Below are 22,370 nucleotides of genomic sequence, written 5' to 3' on the forward strand. Positions count from 1 at the left end.
CTCAGCTCTGTAAATAGGATTAACATTTTTTGTTTTAGCTTCACCTAGTGATTATGCTGATGCACTGATGATGACCAGTTGGTTTTGGATTGAAATATTTGCAGTAATAAAATTACTATATTCTTGTGAATACGTGTCTATAATAAATATTATAATGGTACAAGTTCCATTAAAAATTTATCAAAATATTTGTATATTAATTTTATTCTTTTTATAACTTAGAAAAAAAAACGTATTTGACATTTCTTTACATTTACTTTTGTTTCTGTTATTAACCTTAAATGTAAATATTTTTAACCATGAACATGGTGCATTATTTGGCTATTAATATCAGATTTCATGATAACAAGAAACAGTGATGGAATTATGATTAGCCTGTAACTAATATACTCCGCTCTTACTATTGCATTGCTTTTCACTATAGCAAACACTGTTACAATATATTCTAGCACTGTTACAAACTGCTGAAAGTCACAGTCAAAATCTGCACAATATCATTACTACTTTAAACGAAACGTATATGGTGCCCAGGTTTGCTATAATGAGAACCAGTGACTTAGATTGTGTGTGTCCATGCACTTATCAGATTTCACTTTTGTACATTGTGTTCCTTTTTTAAGTGAATCATCAGATGATGCCTCACCATTTGGAGCTTTAACTCAAAGATTAGTGTCTTGTTTAATTGAAGAAAATTTGATGACATCTTTGGAAGATGCTATGACTGAACCGAATTCTAAAGGTGAGTTTTTTTTTTAATTTGAAAGCTATTTATAATATCAGAATGCAACTCTTTCTTCTTAGCCTAAACCAGACGAGATTGTTTCCTTGGAAATGGGTTGAACTTCAAGTCTTTCTTGACAGACATAATACATGCATAATCTTAGCCATCCTTAGCCAATTTAGTTTTTACTAGACGCACACACTTTACACACACACACACACACACACACACACACACACACACACATATATATATATATATATATATATAGTGAAGAGTTAGTCAGTCAACCTAAAACTGTTATTGGTGATAAGAGATTAATAATAATGCAGGCTTAATCGTGTAGTGCTGTCATAGTGGCCTGAATACCCCTTGAGGGTACATAACAGGAAATTGATGATGGCAGTGATGATTATTGAAGAACAATTAATTTTATTGACTTGCCTTTCAATAGATAAATATACATAAAACATATATGTATGTATCCAGTAACAATTTACTAAATTACATCATTCAATTCCTGATATCAGGGAGTGTACAGGATGTTATTATAGTATGCTACATGAAAAAGTTTAAATTATTATTACTGACTTCCTACTGACAGTATTTCTTCAAATTAAACTGCTATCTGTCAGGACTCCAGTATCATCGACTTTTATATTTTACTCTTCTAAAGCACTTCTTACTGTATTATTCCACCTAGATCATGGTCTTCCTCTGGTTCTTTTTTCTTGCCAACCTAGTGGGGGGGGGGAATTGCCTTGCTGACCTCTCCCATTCTTTATAAATGACAATAGAACCTTATGTTAGTTCTGTTCACACATTTCTGATTGCCGACAATGCGAAGTTCCATTCTCATATTTTCATTTTGAATATGGTTCTGCCAATAGTGCCATTTGTTCACTCTTCTAATTTTTCTCATAAATTTCATAGCTGTGATCTCCAGTCCTTGAACATGTTTTATTTTGAACTGAGCTGTCAAATTCATGAATTAAAAGTGGATTAAGCATTATTTACTATATAGCTAGTTCAGTGTTTAATTAATTTCTTTCTTATTCCATATAAATCTATTCAGTTGATTCCCTACCATACTAGTTTTTCTAATTCTGTTGTCAATTTCCATATTTAATTTTTCATCTTCACTAAAAATGTGCTTTAATAGCTGAAATATTTTATTGTTCGATAGGTTCACCATTTAGAATGCAGATGATGTTTATGCAATGTTTGTACATATTTTCATAGTCTGTTTTTTTGTTGCTGATTTTCATACCAAAATTATTATATCAGTTATTCAGTTTAACTATGGAATCCTGCAGACTTATATGGGATTTATTTAGGAGTGTAACATCATCTGCATAAAGTAAGCAGCTGAGATTAAAATTTCTAATTTTGATGTCACTTTCCTTCATAACGTGATCCATGCAGGTGATGAAAATAGCCAAGATATGTCCTCTTATCTCACATCTGATTTAACAGCTGTGAGATAAGGGGGATTTGATTTAATGTCCCATTTACACCATATTGCTGTAACGTTTTGAACAGCATTTCTCTTGGCACCTGGTCATCTGCCTTTCTAGATCTACAAAACTCAAATACTGATTCCTGCATTCCAATTATTTCTTAATAGTTTGTGTTAAAGGAGAGTGTTAGTGATATTGAGACTGTGGAATGTAGATTATGAGGAGAAATTGGGAATTTGTGAACTGCAGACATTACCAAATATGAGAAAGATGGGATGATATGAATGGGTCATACTGGATATCAGTAGATGGAATTTTTATTTTACAGAGTATGGTGAAAGGATGAAAGAGCATCCATGGCATTTAAGAACGAATGCAGTGAAGAAAGGGGGTGAGAGCTAGATTTTTCTCTCATATAGCAGTGTGTATGACTGGAATGGCTTGCCTTTGGAGGTGGTGAGTGCAGGTAGTGTGAATGAATTTAAGAGAGGGTATGATGTGGTGTAAGTAATATTTGGCCTCCCTCAGTGAGTCTGACTCCTTAAAGGTCTCTTGTAATAATTATAATTTTTCTTAGCCTCTTCTTAAGTATGCTTGCATAAATCTTACCTGGAACACTCAGTAAGGAAATTCCTGTGTAATTTTTACATACATTTTATTTCCTTTATTTTATAGATGGGTACTGTGAGATCTCTACTCCACTCATCCATAATATGACCTTCTAACCATGACTTTTGAATAATGCATTGCAGAAACTGTAAAACATTTATATCTCTGGATTTGAGCATTTCTGGTTGAATATTATCTGCTCCAGCTGCTTTTTCACATTTGAGGCTTTTGATGGCCTTTTGTACCACTGCATGTTTTGTTTGAACTTAATTACTCTAAACGAAATTCTTTCAAATTAATTACTCCAGACATATAGAATATCTTCAGTTTTCATGTCATCTTTACCATTTCTAATTCCCTTTTACAGTATTCTTTCAAGTACTGTAAAGGGAATTAGAAATGGAGGAAACTCCATTTCTAATAGTTTCTGGAAGAACATTTTTCCATCCTCCTGATTTTATCTTCTTACCAAAGTCTTCTCATGACTTTTATTTAGTTATTTTTGCACATTACTTCCCTTTCCAGCATTTTTTCTCTGTATTCTCTCAGAGCACATGCTGATTTACTTGCTAGGAATGTTTAATACACTTTGTTCTTTTCCATGACTACCTGTTTGCCTTCTTGAGTTCTAACTTTTTTTGTGGAGTTGTGATTTCTCTATTCTTGCAAACAGCTTCACAACATGCTTTCTTGGTTGAAAGTTTTTTCATGGTTTCTTCAGCATTTGCCACTGGATCTCCATGGTTTGATCCTATTCTTTAGATGCTTTTATTTTTTCATTTGAATAATATTTGTGTATTTGTATCTACAATTCACTTTTGAAAGATGCTTGATTCTTTTTAAAACTTTCTTATACCCCCTCCCCCAAGTATAATATTCACTTTTATCCAACCAAAAAATAAATAGTGATCATTCCCATTTCAAATCGTTTGTAGTCATATGATGAAAATGAGGATGTGAAGATATTGCTATTAACAATAACATTGTAAGATTGCTCATTCTTTGTGTCTTCTCTCCATAGAATTTGTGCACATATTTATGTTGGAACATGGAACTAGTCCATGTCATCAACAGAAATCCAGTAGAGATTTACTTTTGTAAAGGTTGGTGCCTCACAATAGTGCATAAGATGAAATGACACAGCAAATTAGGAAAGATTCACCCCTAGCCCTCGAATAATCTAATAGCATTGGGGGTAAGGAGCAAGAAGAGAAGAAAGAAGCAAGGAAGGAAGAGGAGGGACCAGTCTACAGATAATATATCTGTATACTGTCATACCTTACTTCATGTGATATACAGATGTATATTACATGAAGTAAGGGATGATCCAGCATCAGGTACCTCGGGTTTGCCATGCCCGTACTCACTAAAGTGAGCTCTTGAGGCAGTAAATTAAATGTAAATTAAATTAAAAATAATATAAAGTAAATAATTTATAAATAAATAAATAGTTTATAATATAAAGTAAATAAATAATAAGTAAATAATATAAATTAAATTGAATATAAAGTAAATTAAATGTAAAAGTAAATGTAAATTTGTTTAGTGAGTCATGTGGCTCTCCCATTGTGGATTGATTACCATAGCTACTCCTATATTCTTATTTAGAAGAATCTCACCTGTTTTTGTCTTTTTTTTTTTCCCCAGTAAAACACTAATTATGCTCCCTAGTACTTCTCTGAAACAATTCAAGTACATAATTGCAATATATAAATGCAGTATGTCACATATACAGTATTGATCCAGTTTTTTATGGTATGCGCCAATATGGCATGCATGAAAAATGGGTCATAAATTTAGCTAACCATCCTTTTACTAATAATGTATTATTAGATGGTCCAGATTTTGCTGTAACACCTTGTCGGTTAACCTTCTGGCAAGATGGACTCAACTTTTGGTTCTTTATTGGTTTCTAAAAGAAAAAAAATTTAAATTAGGTTTGTTTAGCGAGTCATGTGGCTCTCCCATTGTGGATTGATTAGTAGTATATTTTATACTTAACTTCACAGTGTAGGTTTTAGGTGGTTGTGTCTTGAAGACATGTTTGTTGTAGTCCTGACTGGTAGAGTTCACTGCCTAGCACCTCATCATTTGCCTCATTTAGACTTTATAGCAAGTATAGAAAAAGGCATTACAGAATTGCATACAGATGATGTATGATGGAAATCATTCGATGCATTGGCTGTGTAGAAGGAATGGATGTGAATTTTTCAATGTGTAGAGTGAGTTTGAGGAAAGAATGGATTTGCAGAAGAGATGTGGCCTACACTTGAATGCATTTGATATCGGGAGTCTTGAAAAATTATTAATTGGTATGAGACCTAATACAGTGTCTGGGAAATTACATTATGATGGGAGGAATCTGTGTATAATAGTGACAACATCATGTAACTGTGTTAAATGATGGAATGTGCATTATCGTGGAAATGATTGAGGAGAGAACTATTTTGTGTTTATCCAATTCAGACACTTATCAAGCATATGCAAGGATGTCTGCATGAGTAGAACAGCTATCTGCAAGTTGTCCAACTGTCACACAGACTATAGAGAAGAGTATATAAAGATGCAGGCAGGTAACTTTTGTCTGTACACAAATGCTAGGAGTATAAGAAACAAAGTGGTAGTTTTTGTTGCCTTTGGTGAATACATTGTGATGTCAAATAGTAGTCATTAGTGAGACCTGGCTTTCAGAGGCTAGTCAGATACTAGTCAGACATACCGACTAGTATTGAGTGTAAAGAATACAGTATTTTTTGGAAGTGTAGACAGTATATGAGAAGATGGAATATGCTGCTAATAATATTGGATGATTTGAATCAATTTAGAGTTGAGACCTTTGACTGCAATACTAGTAACAGTTTTTTCCATATGACTGAGTTTGAATCCCTCTGGTATGAGGTGGAGTCTTACAAGATCAATAGCTGGATGTTGTTACAGACCTAGCAGACCGTTGCTAATTTTGAAACAATTCATCACCAAATAAAGATGAGTGTGAAACGAGTAATCATAATGGGGACTTTGATTATCCAAACATTAATTGGGTAGCAGTGAAATCTCATGAGAAGAATGGAATGGAATTTATTGAACTGTTGCGACACATCTTCCTCAAGCAGCATGTGAGAGAAGGAACTCGAGGTCAAAGAGTGTTATATCTGATTATAGTGTCAGAGGGAAATTTTAGTTAAAGATGTAACTTTTTTGCCTCCAGTTGGTGACAGTGATCATGTAGTACTCACTTGAGAAGTGACTAAGTTTATGAATTTTTCATTTAGAAAAGATTACATGCTGAACTACAAAGCAGGAAATTACGACTAACTGAGGAGTATGCTGGGTTCTGTGCCATGGTATTGGTTGGTGGATGGGATGGATATCGACAGTGCATAGAAAGCATTCAAAAAAATACTTAAATAATGCAGTATTGGAATGTGTCCCTATAGTTCAAAGCAAAATAGGATAGGTGTGAAATAGATATGTAATCTTATTAAGCAAAAGATTTGTGAGAAAAATATGATGTGGAAGGACTACCATGTGTGCATAAGGATGATGTCACTTACAAACATTATAAGGAGCAGGCCAGAAGAGGAACTACTGTTGTATGGAAAGTAAAGTATGAATATGAAAAGAAGCTGGCTCTGCAAGCAAAAGACACTAACGAGGCTATTCGTGCGCTAGAAGAAGAGCTTACTGGCACACTGAACGATGACCTCTGGACGATCCTCTCCATCATCTCTAATTGTTCAGCAGAAAAGGAATTTCAAAAAGTACGATGTCAGCACATCAAAAATTTCGAAAGTTTAAAAAAGAACTCAGCTTGCAAACCTCAACTACCTCTCAACACAGCAATAAACCTGTCATTCCTTACCTTAAAGCCTGAAGCAATCAGCACACTCTCTCTCTCTAGGTCACATCTTCGCCATAGCACTGAAAAATATTCCTTCTGAAGAAATAATGATTCAGGTAGAACATAGTATCTGCAACCTTCCCAACCATATTGCAACAATATCAGACTAGATGTAGCCGGTGTTCTTACCCAAGTTAAACCTCCAAAAAGCAACCTATCAAAGAAGAATTCAAAGCTCTACAGCAGGGGTCAGGAACCTTTTTGAACCAAAGAGCCATTCCACCAAAAAAATTAATTAAAACAAAATTTTGGGAGCTGCAACTTCAGTTTGATTTTTCCTTATGACTCAAAGTTGCAGTTAGTTCAAACTTAGGTAATTTTTTAGGTAAAGAAAAAAAAATCTTATCCCAGATCATTCCAAAACCGAAAATTTGGTACAGATATGTGGATGATATCTTTCTCATTTGGGATCATACGAAAGAAGAACTAATGGACTACCTTAACCAAATCAATAGTTTCCACCATACCATCAAATTCACATTAGAAATTGAAAAAGATGGAAAACTGCCATTCCTTGACATCCTAATTAAGAAACAAACCAATAATAGTATCAACCTATCTGTTTATAGAAAACCTACAAATACTGGATGTTACCTCCATTTCAACTCGTCTCATCATATAGCTCAGAAACTTAGCATTATCAATATGCTCAAGAAAAGAGCTATACAGTACACAACAGATAAGAATGACCTACAAATGGATTAACTACAATATCCAGAGAACTATCTTTGAATGGTTATCCAAAAAGACTCTACAACAAGATTCTCTTGACTGATATACCACATAGACAACGTGATGACGTCCAGTACATCAGTACTATTACTATTCCATTTGTCAGCAGCATTTCCAAAAAATTAGCTAATCTTCTGAAACCACATAATAGTATGTGGTTTTAGAAGATATCAGAAGAATACATCAGAGTAGCATTCAAGCCAATCAACACTATTCGGAAATTTTTAAGATCATCGAAAGGTCCTCATCCATTCTACAAGTACTCTGGAGTATATAATATACCTTGCTCATGTGGTATTAGTTATGCAGGTCAGACCTCTAGAAGCTTTGAAACGAGAAAGAAAGAACACATAGGACATTTCAGTCCTTTCTTGCCACTTTGCCTCTACTAACCATCACATTGAGTGGGATAAAAGCCTTATGTCCTAACCTCCAAGGAAGCAGCTACAGTCGCCCGCAAAACTGAAAACCTAAACAAGAATCAAGGTCTAACCTTACCAGAAATTTGGAAAGCTTTAATCAGATCATTAAACATCAAAGAAATGAACTTCCATGACAATTACGTCATGAGCCATAACGAATAAATCACGTTCCCGAGACACGTGCATTGCCTCGTTCAATACTAATTTTTTGTATGAATTAGAACCATCAGTTATAACCTAGTCTCTTACCTTCATATAGCTTACTAGTTTGTATTCCCTGAAGATGCCGATAGAAACATTGGCGAAACATGTAGAACGATAAAATAAAGCTACTTGACGAACATTATATAAAAAAGTGTAATAGTCTTAGGTAAATTTGTTTTTAATTCAGTACTTCCAGATATCAAAGACCACTTTTATGTTTACATATAAATTTTTATATGCTCAATAAATAAAACATTAGGTTTGATTAAGTTTTTAATCATAAAACATGTTTAAGTAAGTATATATATCGTCAATCGCTTGGTGTCGCATTAGATCGTCGGCTTGTCGAGAGCTCCTGAAAAGATTAGTAGTATTTTGTGTTAACATTAGATATTTTACTAGAATTTTAAGTAGTATTGTTTGCTTTTGTTTCTTGGTGTGTCTGTGCAATTTTTGCATGTTTTCTGTTATTTTAATTATTATTTTTAAGAAAAGATAGCGTACACATGGCACCGATAAAGAAAAAAATGGCGGCCAGGTCGCCATGTTTGTTTAAGACTTTCAATGTAAACGAATTTATGCAATGTGCTGTCTGTGAGATGTATGCCTTGCGAAGAGCGGTGGGAGTCTGGTTAGAAAGTGATAGTGGAGTTAATATGTGTAGAAAGTGTAAAGAGAATGAGGACTTAAAGCGTGTTTCGTGTGTCGATAGTGATATCGTTAACGATAGTCAGCATGTAGAAAATGGCAGTGTGCTAGAGAATTGCGTGGTAGTGCCAGATAGGTGTGAGAGCGTCGCTGAAAGTGTAAATGAAGGTAGAAACACAGAAAGAATGGATGATTTGATCGATAATGAAAATGGTGAGATAAATGCGAGTAGCGAAATTGCCCTTTTGAATGGTGCGATACACAGAGCTAAAAGACAACTGGAGCGTATGGAAAAATGTGTGTTGAACGTACCGACAAATAACCGGCGGAAGTCTGTGACGGCAAATAATAGAATGTTTGGAAACGTCAATAAAATGAAGGAGCGAGTGCTGTATGGGGATTCGCTATTAAGAGGCGTAATAATTAAGAGTTTAACGAAGTCGTACCAGCCGGGTGCGAACATAAAGGACGTCAACAAATCTATTCGACTGCAAAAACAGAGGGTGAAAGAGATGATAATCGTGGCAGGAACGAATGATTTGAAAGAGGACAAAATGGAAATGATAGAGGATGTGAGGGAGTTGTTTGAGGTAGCAAAAGAGAAGAGTGAGAGAGTTAGGATGGTGAGTATCTTACCGCGGTATGACAGCGAAGTGTTTAGAAGGAGGGCCATAATTGCCAATGACTTTATGCGTGGGTTATGCATGGAGAGTGGTGTGGAATTTGTGGATGTGTGGAATGAGTTCGATGGGCGAAAGGACTTATATAAGATGGATGGGTTACATTTGAATGGAGTTGGTGTATGGAGACTTGAAAGAGTGTTGATGAATGATGTGGAAGTGGATGTACAGACTCAGGGAAACTAGATTTATTAAGAGGGGGGAGGGAGTAGATATGCAGACTTTAGGGGGGCAGTTAAGTGTATGAATGAGTATATTATGCCCGAGCGAGTACGACGGACAACAAATCAGAATGGGATAGTTAGTATAAGGCATCAAAGTAGGGATGGGACAAATGGGCTTCTGCGATTCATGTACACTAATGCCAGGAGTATTAGGAACAAGAAGGAAGAGTTTTTGGCCATGGTTGGCACTTCCAGGCCACAGGTTGTCGGTATTTGTGAAACATGGCTGACAGAAGATGATAAAGCTAGTGGGATTGAATGCGACGGGTATAGCATGTTCAGGAGTGACAGGGTGAATAAAAAGGGGGGAGGAGTGTTATTGATGATAGCTGATGAGCTTCAGCCAAGGAGTATAGAAGTTGAACTGCAGGATGGGGAAAAAAGCACATTTGAGGCTGTTTGGTGTGAGATAGAATCTAGCAGAACAAAATATACAATTGGGTGCTGCTATAGACCGGGTGATGGAATGGATGGTGGGGATAGTATGCATAAGCAAATAGAAGAAATGAGTGGAAGGAGGGTAATTATTATGGGTGATTTCAATTATGGTAACATTGACTGGAAAGAGGAGAGGGCACATGGGAGGAAGGAATTGGATTTTATGCGGTTATTAAGGGACAACTATCTACGGCAACATGTATTGGAAAATACCAGAGGGCAGAGAGTGCTGGACCTAGTAATTGCAACCGAGAATGTGGCTGTAACGAACATGACCATGTTGCCACCAATTGGTGAGAGTGACCATAAGGTCATGACTTGGGAGGTGGCTAAAGGAGTCGAATTTACAATTAAGACAGGGTACATGTGGAATTACCGGGCTGGTAAGTATGACAAGCTTAGGTGTGTGCTTGGCTCAATGCCATGGCATGTAAAACTGCAAGGGCTGGATGTTGATAGTGCATGGGAGGTGGTTAAGAACTGCTTGCAGGAGGCAATGGTTGACTGTATACCAAGAGTCCGAATAATGAATCGAGTAGGGGTTAAATGGATGAATAACACTATTAAGCTTGAGCTGCAAAAAAAGAAACAATTGTGGAGGGAATTTAAGGAGAAGGGTGACCATCAGACGCAGGAACAGTATAAAGCTCAGGCCAGGATGGTAACAAGGGTGGTAAGAAGAGCAAAAGCAGATTACGAAAGGAAATTGGCCACGCAGGCTAAAGAGAATCCCAAACAGTTTTTTCAATATGTTGCAAGTAAAAGGAAAAATGCTCATGGTAGAATGATCTTAAAAAATGCTGAGGGTAGGGAGGTAACCGAATCAGTCGATATTGTGGAATTACTGAGCAAGCACTTTGCAAGAGTATATCATCCAGGTGGTGACTTTGCAGGAATGGAAGAACCAACAGCTTATACTGGAATTGTGATGAATGAAGTAGAGGTAACTAGTCTATTACAGAACCTCAATGTCAATACATCTGTGGGATTGGATGGTATACCAGCTCGTGTCGTACATGAAGTGGCCAAAGAATTGTCAGTGCCCTTGACCATTTTGTTTAATTTGAGCCTCAGGACTGGGTCAGTCCCAAGGGGGTGGAAAGAGGGGAAAATAGTTCCACTGCACAAAGGTGGTTCCAAGGCTGCTGTTGAAAATTACCGGCCAATCAGCATAACAGGAATCATTATCAAGGTCTTAGAGAAAATAGTCAAGAGGAAAATACAAGATTGGATAGAAGAAAATGGGATACTGTATCGGGGACAGCATGGTTTCATGACGGGTAGGTCATGCCTCAGTAACTTGCTCACGTATTATAACACAGTGACGGCTGAGCTGGATAAGGGTAATGGGTTTACAGTGATTCTACTGGACCTTGCTAAGGCCTTTGACAGGATACCACATGGAATTCTAATCAGTAAATTGCAGCATATGGGAATGGACATAGGGTTGGTGAGATGGATAGGAGGGTGGTTGACGGAGAGATATCAGAGAGTGGTTTACTCAGGAGTAGAGTCCACAAGACGGCCTGTGACTAGTGGTGTGCCACAAGGATCTGTTCTTGGACCACTGCTGTTTAATTTGTTCATAAATGATATAGGAAAGGATCTGAGAGGAGCAGTTCATTTGTTTGCAGATGATGCGAAGTTGGGTAGGGCAATAGTGAATGCAGATGACGTCAAAATTTTGCAGGATGATTTGGATAGATTGGAGGTCTGGGCTAAGGAGAATGGATGTCAATTTAATGTGGCAAAATGTAAGGTTATGCATTTTGGGGTGAAAAGATTGGCGGCAGTTTACTGCATTGGTGGAACCGTGCTCCAGGAAATTGATGAGGCACGAGATTTAGGAGTGTTGGTGGATAAGGAATTGAAATTTAGGGGACATTGCAAAAGTGGCCAAATCAGCTCATCAAATCACTTGGTTGCTGAAGAATACGTTGACAAGCAGAGACAAGCAGGTTATTGTTCCTCTGTATCGAGCCTTGATAAGACCCCATCTCGACTACTGTGCTCAGATTTGGTCACCTAGGTTTCTTCTTGATGGGGAGGAGGTGGAGTGGATCCAGAGGCGAGTGACCAAGATGATAGCAGGTCTGTGGAATGAACCGTATGAGAACAGGTTGAGGATTTGTGGGTTGCAAAAATTGGTTGATAGGCGGAGGAGGGGAGATATGATTGAGACATTCAAATTACTGAAGGGTTTCTATAAAATTAATTCAGAAGATATCTTTGAGAACAGGGCTGGTTGTGGGAGGACTAGGGGAACATCCATGGAAACTGGGCAAGAGTGTGGTTAGTAAAGGTGTTAGAGCTGGGTTCTTTACTTTTAGAGTGGTGAATGAGTGGAATGCGCTCCCTGAGTCTGTGGTGGATGCTATGGCAGTGAATGAGTTTAAGGCGAGGTATGATAGATACTGTAAGAATGTCGAATAGTTGTGATGAATAGGATTTGGGGCCTCCCTCGATGAGTCTAATGACTCCCTGGAGTTGCCCGTAATAATAGTAATAGTAATATATTGCAAAAAAGTTAGAATTTGTATTGCAAAAAAAGAATTAGTCCAAACAAAAATACAACAACATTATGTATTTTAATAGAGATTTGATTGTTTTAATTTAAAATTCACTAATGAGACTTTTGATTTTACATCTTCTCAGCCAATTTTAATAGTAATTCATTGAAAAGAAAAATTGTTTGCAATTGTACGTTGAACCGAAAAGAGTCAAAAACCCCAAAAGCAAGTCGCGTGGTATTTGAATAATTAGTTGGGAAAGAATTCCAACATTTAAATATAATTTCCTGTGGTGTTTCTTCCATAGTTTCCTCATTTTCTTCAATTTGTGCTACCACTTCCTGAAGTTATTGTACCCAGATGCTTGTATTCTGAATTTTCAGAAGCTCCATTTGTAGTTCTGCAATTGATATTCCGGGAAAAGCTTCAATATCTGTTAATTTTAAATTGCAATTTAACGGATGTAATATAAATTTCATTATCTCCTGATGTTTTTTAAAATTCTGAAATCTGCTTGTAAATGAATCTAAAATTACAATAATCATTTCAGTGAATATTTTGCAATCAACTTTTTCTTGATTTAAATTCAATCTATAATTTTTTTAGATTTTCAAAATATATAAATTTTTCTTCAGTAACATCTTCGAAAAACTCTCTTAGTTTCTGTTCAAAGGGAAGGACTTCCTCTAGTAATTGTAAGGCTGTGTTTCCTTTCCCTTGCAACTTCAAATTTAGCTTATTAAAATGTTCTGTCATATTAAGCAAAAAACAAAAATTTTGTATCCATTCGGGATTACTGGGAAGTTCCACATAATTTATGTTATAATTTTTAATGGTTAAGAAAACTGTTACGTCTTTTAAGCACTGAAAAAAAAAACGTTTTAATGCTTTTCCTCGTGATAACCGTCGTACAGATGTAAATGTCACTAAATCTTTATGTTGACTACCTAGTTCCTCTAAAAATGTGTCAAAAAGTCTGTGATTCAACACCTGAAATCAGATGAAATTGATCATTGGCACAACAACATCCATCACTTTTTTTTTAGTTGTGGTAATAATCCCAAATAATTTGCAACTGTGAAGCTTCTTGATGCAAATGCAATGAAATGAAATAACTCCATGTTGAATACAAGTGGAAAATAATTGAACAAACTCCTTATTTTTCGCAATCATAGAAGGCACACCATCGGTCGCAATGAATACTATATTATTAATATTTTTATTTTTATTCTGTAAACCTGTTAGAAGGTTTTCTGAAATATCTTGACCTATAGTGTTGTCCTTTAAGTGTTAGCAGATCAAGAAGTTCTTCTCGATTACTGGAAGATGCGATATATTTAACCATCATGCTGCATTGTGCCATATCAGAAATGTCATTTGATCCATCAACTGCAATAGATATAAAATTGGCAGAATTAATATCCATAATTTGCATATTTCAAACTTCTGCAGAAATTGTTACAATCCATTCCTTGACAGTTCTAGCCGAAATAGGCAAATCTTTAATTTTTTTACGTATCTCGTCCTTATTTTTCATATCTTTAAATAGAATTTCAGAGACATTATACATGCAATTTTTTTAGAAATTCACCATCGGTAAAATGTTTTCTCACTTTTGCTATTTCAAGGGATAACAAAAACTTGCTTCAGTACTATTCGACGAAGATTTCGTCTAAGTTGACAAATTTCTTTGCTGAAGCAATGTTTTCTTTTGTAATTCTTCAATAGCTTTTTTCAGTTATCACACTCGGGATATATTTTACTTTAGTCTAAATGTTTTCCTCGAAAATGTCGTTCGACATTACTTGATTTGTTATTTTGAAGTCATAGATGGCAAATTAAACATTCTGGATTTCATTTACTTCTTGCAAATTTCTCTTTCCACATTTTATTGAATCCTCTGTTTTCTTCGATTCTTTTTCCTAAACTCATATTAGGAGGTTATTAACACAAATTTACCTGCAAGTAAAAACACAAATCTGTTTTCTTCGATTCTTTTTCTTAAACTCATATTAGGAGGGTTATTAGCACAAATTTACCTGCAAGTAAAAACACAAATTCAACATAATAAAAATTGAATCCTCTGTTTTCTTCGATTCTTTTTCTTAAACTCATATTAGGAGGGTTATTAGCACAAATTTACCTGCAAGTAAAAACACAAATTCAACATAATAAAATTCATTTGTGCATAACATTACCTGACACTAAATTAAACACCAGTTTTGTACCACAAAACTGGTGTTTAATTATACCACAATAAATAAGTTAACTAACAGAATATTTATTTTGACAGTTAAAATCCATATGTATCTAAAAACCATTTGACAGGACAGCTGATCAATTAGTTCAAATTTTCGTCGTAGCGCTAGTTACCTTAGGCATGCGTAACACATGTCACATATATACTATCTAGTGCCACGACCAGACCATATCAAAAAACAATATTTAGTTGTTTGTATTAATTATAAATCTTTTAATTCAATATAAAAGAGCCACTGGTTCCCGACCCCTGCTCTACAGGAAATAAAAAATAACAGTAAAATAATTACTAAAGTGGATAAGGGAAATGCTGCTGTAGTTCTAAACAAAACTGACTCCATAGGTAAGCTTTCCTCGTTACTATTAGATCGATCTACCTACCTCCCTATAGAATATGATCCCACCATCTCCCAAATCAGAACACTCCATGGTCTCCTAATCTCATAAGTTTACTTCTTGACTTGTGAAAGTGACTAACAAACTAAAACCTTTTAACTCTAGATCCCCCAGAATATATGGACTTCCAAAAATCCATAAACAGAATATGCCATTACATCCCATTTGTGGATGGCATTGATTCCCCCACATACAAATTAGCCAAACATTTAGCCAAAGTGCTCACACAATATACTGGCAACACACCTTCACGCATAAAAAATTCAGCCCACTTTAAAGCCAGTATAGAAAACCTCTCACTCCAACACACTGACATAATGGTCAGTTTTGATATCTCCTCCTTATTCACCAATGTCCCACTCAAAGATACTTTGGACCCATCCAAGCCAAATTTCCTCCTGATATCTCAGCCCTATTTCAGTTCACCATGAACTCAGGCTATTTCGTTTGGCAGGGAAAATTCTATAAATAAACAGAGGGAACAGCCATGGATTCTCCACCTCTAGCCAACTTCTTTATCGAGACCTTTGAAGAAAAAGCCTTCAGCTTGGCTCCACTTAAACCTACTGTTTGGCTATGCTATGTAGATGATGTGTTCGCTATTTGGCAGCATGGCTTGGACACACTCCACAACTTCTTATCACACTTAAACAATCAACACCCCAGGATCCAGTTTACCTTGGAAAAAGAAAACAATAACAATCCCCCTTTCCTAGACACTCTGATGAATCAGAGTGTCTAGGAAAGGTTTTCTCTGTTTACACAAAACCTACACATGCAGGTAGATACATTCACCAGCAGTCACACCACCCTCCCTCCCAACATGGAATTATAAAAATCCTATAAAAATCCTACAGGGCAAAATTAATTAGTTCAGATAACAATGCCCTTACTACTGAACTTAACCATATTCTTAACATCTTTGTAGCTAATGGCTACAACCCCCCATAAAATATTAAAACCAATTAACATCAATCCACCCCCCTCCCCACTTTCCATAACAGGGACTACTTTAAATCTATCACCATTCCTTATATTCGAGGTACTTCTGAAAAGCTAACAAAAATCCTAAAGAAATATGACTTGACAACTTATTACAAACCATATAAAAAATTGGCATCTCTTATCTGCTCCCCCAAGGACCAGCCACTTCCCCTAGACCTACCTGGAGTATATCAGGTTCCTTGTAGTTGCAAACTTTCTTACTACGGCCAAACAGGCAGGACAGCTTATATCAGGATATCTGAATATAGGGATTATATCCGTTTCCACTAATACAGCCACTCAGGACTTTCTGACCATGCTTTGGACACCCGCCACAAAATACACTGGAAGAAAGCTACTTTACTACACTGCAGAAATTATAAATATGAGAGATTATTCCTGGAATCAGCCTCAGCTCTAAAAAAAATTCCCCAAACCTCAACAAATTTGGATGCATAAGACTGCCCCAAATATGAGAAGCTTGCATTCTTAGAACATCAGCCCAATAGCCAAGACTGCTAACCAATTTAGCCCACTAGGTGGCACTTTTTTAGGACTCTAGACCCAACTTCAGTTGTTGTCTTCAGCCATGCCAGCAATACACATATCATTATTTTGATGCTCCCTGAAGATGGTAATGTAACATTACCGAAACATAGGAAGTATTAATTCAAGTTTTTTAATTAATATTATAGTATACATTGTCTTTCCCTAAAAATCTGACAGTTATGTATCACCAATGTATAAGTTTATCTACAAGAACCAAAAGAATTCTATCATTATGCTGCAAGTAAAAGAAAGAGTGAATATGAAAAAAAAAAACTATTGAATTCAAGATAGCATGCAGGTGACAGATGCAGAAGAGATTGTTCAACTAATGAATGTCCATTTTGTTAAAAGCTAGCAACCTGGAGTATGCAAAATTTGAGCTCATTGCTTCAATGGATCACAGCTATTGCACAAACTGAATAAGAATTTAGCAGTAGGTACTCAAGTGACTGTTTCTTTGACCAGGAGTGGAAAGAATCTATGGTAATCCCTTTGCATAAGAGTTGGGGCTTGCATACAGAAATGGATTGACAGAGGATCTGTTAATTAGAAATTTTTTTAATTAATATTAATCCTCAGATTTATGAGATTTCTCTATAACAATTATTTTTTATTTCCGAGTGCTTTTATTTATTTATTTATTTTTACAAGGGTTCACTCCAATTAGTGCAATGACCTCTTTTTTTACTATTTCTTTCAGAATCCAAAAAAATCATTGACTCAAGACCAAAATACAAAATAAACACATTTAATAAAACAAAAACAATATATATACACTTCAAACAATATTACATAACTAACTACAAATTTAATTGGATCCAAGGCCTTTTTAAAAATAAACTTACACTTAAGACTAGACTAACACTTTCTTTTCACAATGACAAAATGTTCATAGCCAGTTTCTCTCTCCGTCAAGGCCCTTTTCTGAAGATATATGATTTTATTCTTCATTTTCACAAGATCCTGTCTCATCACTCATGTAGCACACATTAATTCTTCCTAACTCAATTCTGTCTTTTTAGTAGAAATAATAGTTAGATCCGGCGTCCTTAAGACAGATGAAACTTCCTAATCAGAGTTTTCTCGAACATTCCTTTATATCACAGTTCCATGATTCCCTTTTCGGAATCTACTACTACTCTTCCAGTTAGCGTTTCCTCGAATATTCCTTTTAAAACATCGATAGCAATATTTTCTTTTATTTATCAATACTTATTCCACTTTGAAACTTCATAGTTCCATGATTCCTTTTTTGGAATATACTATCGATTTTCCTCCGACTGTCACATAAAAAAAAACTCAAATTCCTCCGAATCTAAATGCCGGCCTGTGTTCAAATTTTCTCTCTGTATGTTCTTCTTGTTTACTCTCCGTTATCCTGATACCGAATGCTCTCCTTGTCAGCTGTCAATCACACATCCAGCTTCTCAGTGAGCATTCACACTCCATGAAACTGGCAAGCAAGAAGTTAGGTATAATGGCTGACATGTAGATTATGTTAGCATAACGAGAATGTCTCTTCAAAACACAACACTTAATATTTCAAACTACTATAAAATTTTTTAAAGTAATACAACTATTCAAATCCGGTAAGTACATAAACTTTTTAAATGCTTTACATATCGCTTTGACAAAATTTCAATAACGGGCACATTGCAAGTGCCGACAATGCGTGTTATGAAACCAAAATTAATGAACATACTAACATAAACCATACATAAAAATATTCAGAATTTTAAATTATGATTATTTTTACAGATCTATACTATCCGATAAGTTTATTAAGGGAAGGTTATGTTTAGGCAACTTGCTGATATTCTATAATAAAGTTACCATTGAGTTAGGTAAGGGGAATGGATGCACTATGGTACTTTTGGACTTTGTTAAGGCTTTTGACAGAATACCGCATGGAAGATGGTTGCATAAATTGGAGAATATGGAATTGCATTATAAAATATTAGCACAGATAAGAGGACGGCTGAATAATAGATATCAGAAAGTGGTATATGGGGGATGTGAGTCTGCAAGATTTATGGTAACCAGTGGTGTATTACAAGGATCAGTCCTTGGTCCATTGTTATTCAATCTATACATTAATGATATTGGGAAGAATTTGACAGGAGATATATAGCTATTTTCTGATGATGCAAAGATAAGCAGAGGAATCAGAAATGCAGCTATTATGCAGTATTTACAGATTGATTTCAATAGGCTGGAACTGTTGGCATATAAAAATGGCTGCCAGTTCAATGTTAGTGAATATAAAGTCATGCACTTTGATGTAATGATATCCAATGGCATATTATAGTGGTGGGATTATGCTAGAAGAAACTGATCAGGTTAGGGATTTTGGAGTTTTAATAGATAGGAAGTTGAAATTCAAGTGCCATATAGCAAAGATTTCAAGTGAGACTCAGAGGATAATTGCAATGCTAAAACGAACTCTGACATGTAAAGATACGGAAGTCATTTGCCTCTTTACACTCTGTTTACCCTCTCCTTGAACCATTGCATGTAGGTCTGGTCTCCTAGTTTCATGGTGATTCTGTTACAGTTGAGAGAGAGAGAGAGAGGGTGCAAAGGACTGTATGGTGTGTGATTGAATGGATTGCCTTTGGAGGTGGCAAGTGCAGGTAGTGTGAATGAATTCAAGAACGGATGTGACAGCTGGTGCAGGTAATTGGTGGCCTTCCTCGATAAGTCCCTGACTCCATGGAAGTCTCTTTCAATAATAACAAGAATAATAATTTTCTAATATATGATTAAGTTACTTTTAAGTCAAGCTAGTTTAAGGGAAAAAAATATTTTTAATGTTCTTATCCTTATTGAAAAATATTTTCAATGCTCTTATCAAAATTATTCAGACCTGGTTGACTGAAAAATGATATAGTACAAGGATAGAATGTAACACGAGTTGAATTTTCAGGGAGGATAGATGGAACAAAAGGTTCCATCTATCCTCCCTGCACCGTAGTCATATTTACCTATACAAGCTGCCAAAAGGTGTCTCACCTTATTATTAAATTACTCTGGATTTAGAGAAAGATGTTGGAAGTTTTTTCACACTTGGTTAGACTATAATAAATTTAGTTTAATTCCTTATCCAAGTGTAAGCAAACAAAGACTTCTCCATTGCTTCCACCTTGGTATCACCACCTCTGGGTCTGGCTCCCACTGACGAGACCTCAATAAAGGTCGAAACCAGTCTGGGTTGTGACCGTTCTTCCCTTAATGCATAGCATTATACGTGTCTGCAAGGAGATGTGCTTTGCATTATGGGAGATACTAAGATAAGGAGTGATTAGAGCTTGGTCCACTTTACCATGAGTTGCCTCAGTCCTGAAGATACTTCAGGCACAAACTTTGTTTGCTTACACTTAGATAAAGGATTAAACTAAATTTATTATAGTCTAACCAAGTGGAAAAAAACTTCTAACATCTTTGGTTACATTATAAAAATGACAAGCTCATCAGTAAGCAGCATTGCCATCCGAAAGACAAATATGGCTTATGGATAGATGCCAGTCACATTGTCCCATTCAAGCTCTCTTCTACAAAAGAAGTCAATGGCATTTTTTCTTTAATTACAAAAAAAAAAAGGTAGTTAAACAAACAAGGGAGTCAGCCTATTCCACGAATGTTTTGTTGATCTGTAAAAAGCCAAGAATACCTATCAAGTTGAAAAAGCATATCATGGAGAAAGTTGAAGGCATATTTAGAGAATGAGAAAGTTTTGGAAAGAGCAAGAACAAGGCGAAGCATTAAAAGGTGTTAATGAAGAAGGAGAACAAGTGGAACGAAAGTCTCGATCTCTTTGACATAGCCCATGCTAATACCTTGGACATGATAAAAATTCCTGAAGATTAGGAATCCCTGTTGGTATAAAAAGTAAAAAAAGGTTGCCGAGGCAAAATGGGAAGTATATGCACGGCACTTGAAAAGAAATAAAGAAGTCACAACAGAGAAGCAAAAAAAAAAAAGTTTAGAAAGAGATAGTTAACCACTTTCAATGCCACTTTCATCCATCATCATCTAGTGAGGGAAATGATTCTTGTAATGAACAAGTCAAGCCATCATCTTCAGGATCATGGCTGAAACGTGAAATAAAAATGATTGTTGGTGATAGTTTGGCATCTAGCCTTGACATTGCCAAACTTAGTGATCAGAAAGCAGTGATGATACTAATCCCATCAATTAAGAACCTAGGCCACAGTCCCACAGAATACAATGTCAGTCCTCCCTCCATTTGCAGACAGTGTATAAAAAATAGAAAGAAAATTTGCTCAAAGTTCTAAAAGTGGACAGTAATTTCTGATTTTCATACTTTTTTTTTTTTCATATAATTGTGAAAACAATGAGCAGGTGCCTTATATGAAATTCAAAACACTCAATCTTTGCTATTTTTAAGAAGCACCTTAATAAATATATTGCTTAGAAAATAGCAGTTTACATCCTCATAATGAAATAAGCTATCGATATTGTTTATTAAGTTTGATCAAGTGTTATCATATCTTTTATTTCTACAGACACAGATGAGGTTATATAAACAAAACAAATCAGATTGAAATATTAAATAAGCATTATGCAAGTTGACAAGAGAAAGAAAAGCAGTTTTTTTCTTTCTCATGTCAGCTTGCATGAGAGAGAGAGAGAAAGAAAGCATTGTTTCAGCTCACATTTGTGATCATAATCCATCACAAAACTTTCATAGTTGCTACAAACATTTGGCTTTGAAATAATGTTGCATTTAATATCCACTTTGCCTATCTAATAGTCCCGTCATGTGTGTCTATAGTTTCGCTGAAATCCAGAATGCAGTTTGGTTGATGCTTGTTTCTTTAAAATTTGTTAGCAAACAATTCTTAAATCTAGGATTGTTTTTCTAAATTAACGAATATTGGCCTAATTATAATTATCATTATTTAGATAGTACTGATGTCAACTCCAGTCCTCCACCAACGAAAGGAAATTTTATTAAATCTTTGAACATTGGAAATACAGTGCAGTTAGAAAAACGAATACGCAGAGAATTAGAAGAACAAGGTATTTCCATTTAATCCAGATATTTTAAACTGGGTTGTAAAGTAATACTGGAGAAGAAATTATTTTCTTTTCATCCATAGTTTACCCAAGCATAAGCAAACAAAAGTTTGTGCATAAAAGTAAATAGTGTGTGTGTGTGTGTGTGTGAAGCAAGACTAACCATTTGTGTGATGAAAGCAGTTGACTTCAGCTACAGTTTGCTTTAGTATTCATAATGCTTTGTTTCATACATACTTTAGAATTCTTCTTATTTACTATTGTTTACTTATATGACAGTATATGTTTTTATAAAATTTTAAATGTATTTTTAAGATTTAAATTCATCGATAATGTAACATATAAGCCAGTTCTTTACTGCAGCACTATGGATTAAAAATTTATATTTAGTGTATGTTTTTTAAAAAAGAGACGTATACTCATAGCTAATTTTCACATGAGATCAGTTGATTTGCACTCTTTTGGAAGTAGGGTTAAGAGTCAAAGCTATATAACTGAGAGGAGACCTCCACATAGCCTTTAAAGGAATGCGGAGAATCGACCAGGGCTTCTGACCTAATGTCCGATCCTCACCTTCTCGTGGTACACCCTGT

At 35.5% G+C, this 22,370-nt stretch overlaps 1 protein-coding gene across 1 annotated transcript in view; it reads left to right on the top strand.

The window, feature by feature from the left end:
* The window catches only part of Ada3 (transcriptional adaptor 3), a 244,258-nt gene that overhangs the window by 170,130 nt on the left and 51,758 nt on the right, over positions 1-22,370 (top strand). The window contains exons 8-9 of the mRNA XM_090410059.1: positions 621-739; positions 21,664-21,780. Of these exons, the coding sequence (XP_090266185.1) occupies positions 621-739; positions 21,664-21,780 (236 nt within the window). The remainder of the gene's footprint in view (positions 1-620; positions 740-21,663; positions 21,781-22,370) is intronic.

The sequence above is a fragment of the Typopeltis vanoorti genome, chromosome 20 (genome assembly GCF_054136105.1).
Source record: "Typopeltis vanoorti isolate ZY-2024b chromosome 20, IOZ_Tvanoo_1.0, whole genome shotgun sequence".
NCBI classification, from domain to species: domain Eukaryota; kingdom Metazoa; phylum Arthropoda; class Arachnida; order Uropygi; family Thelyphonidae; genus Typopeltis; species Typopeltis vanoorti.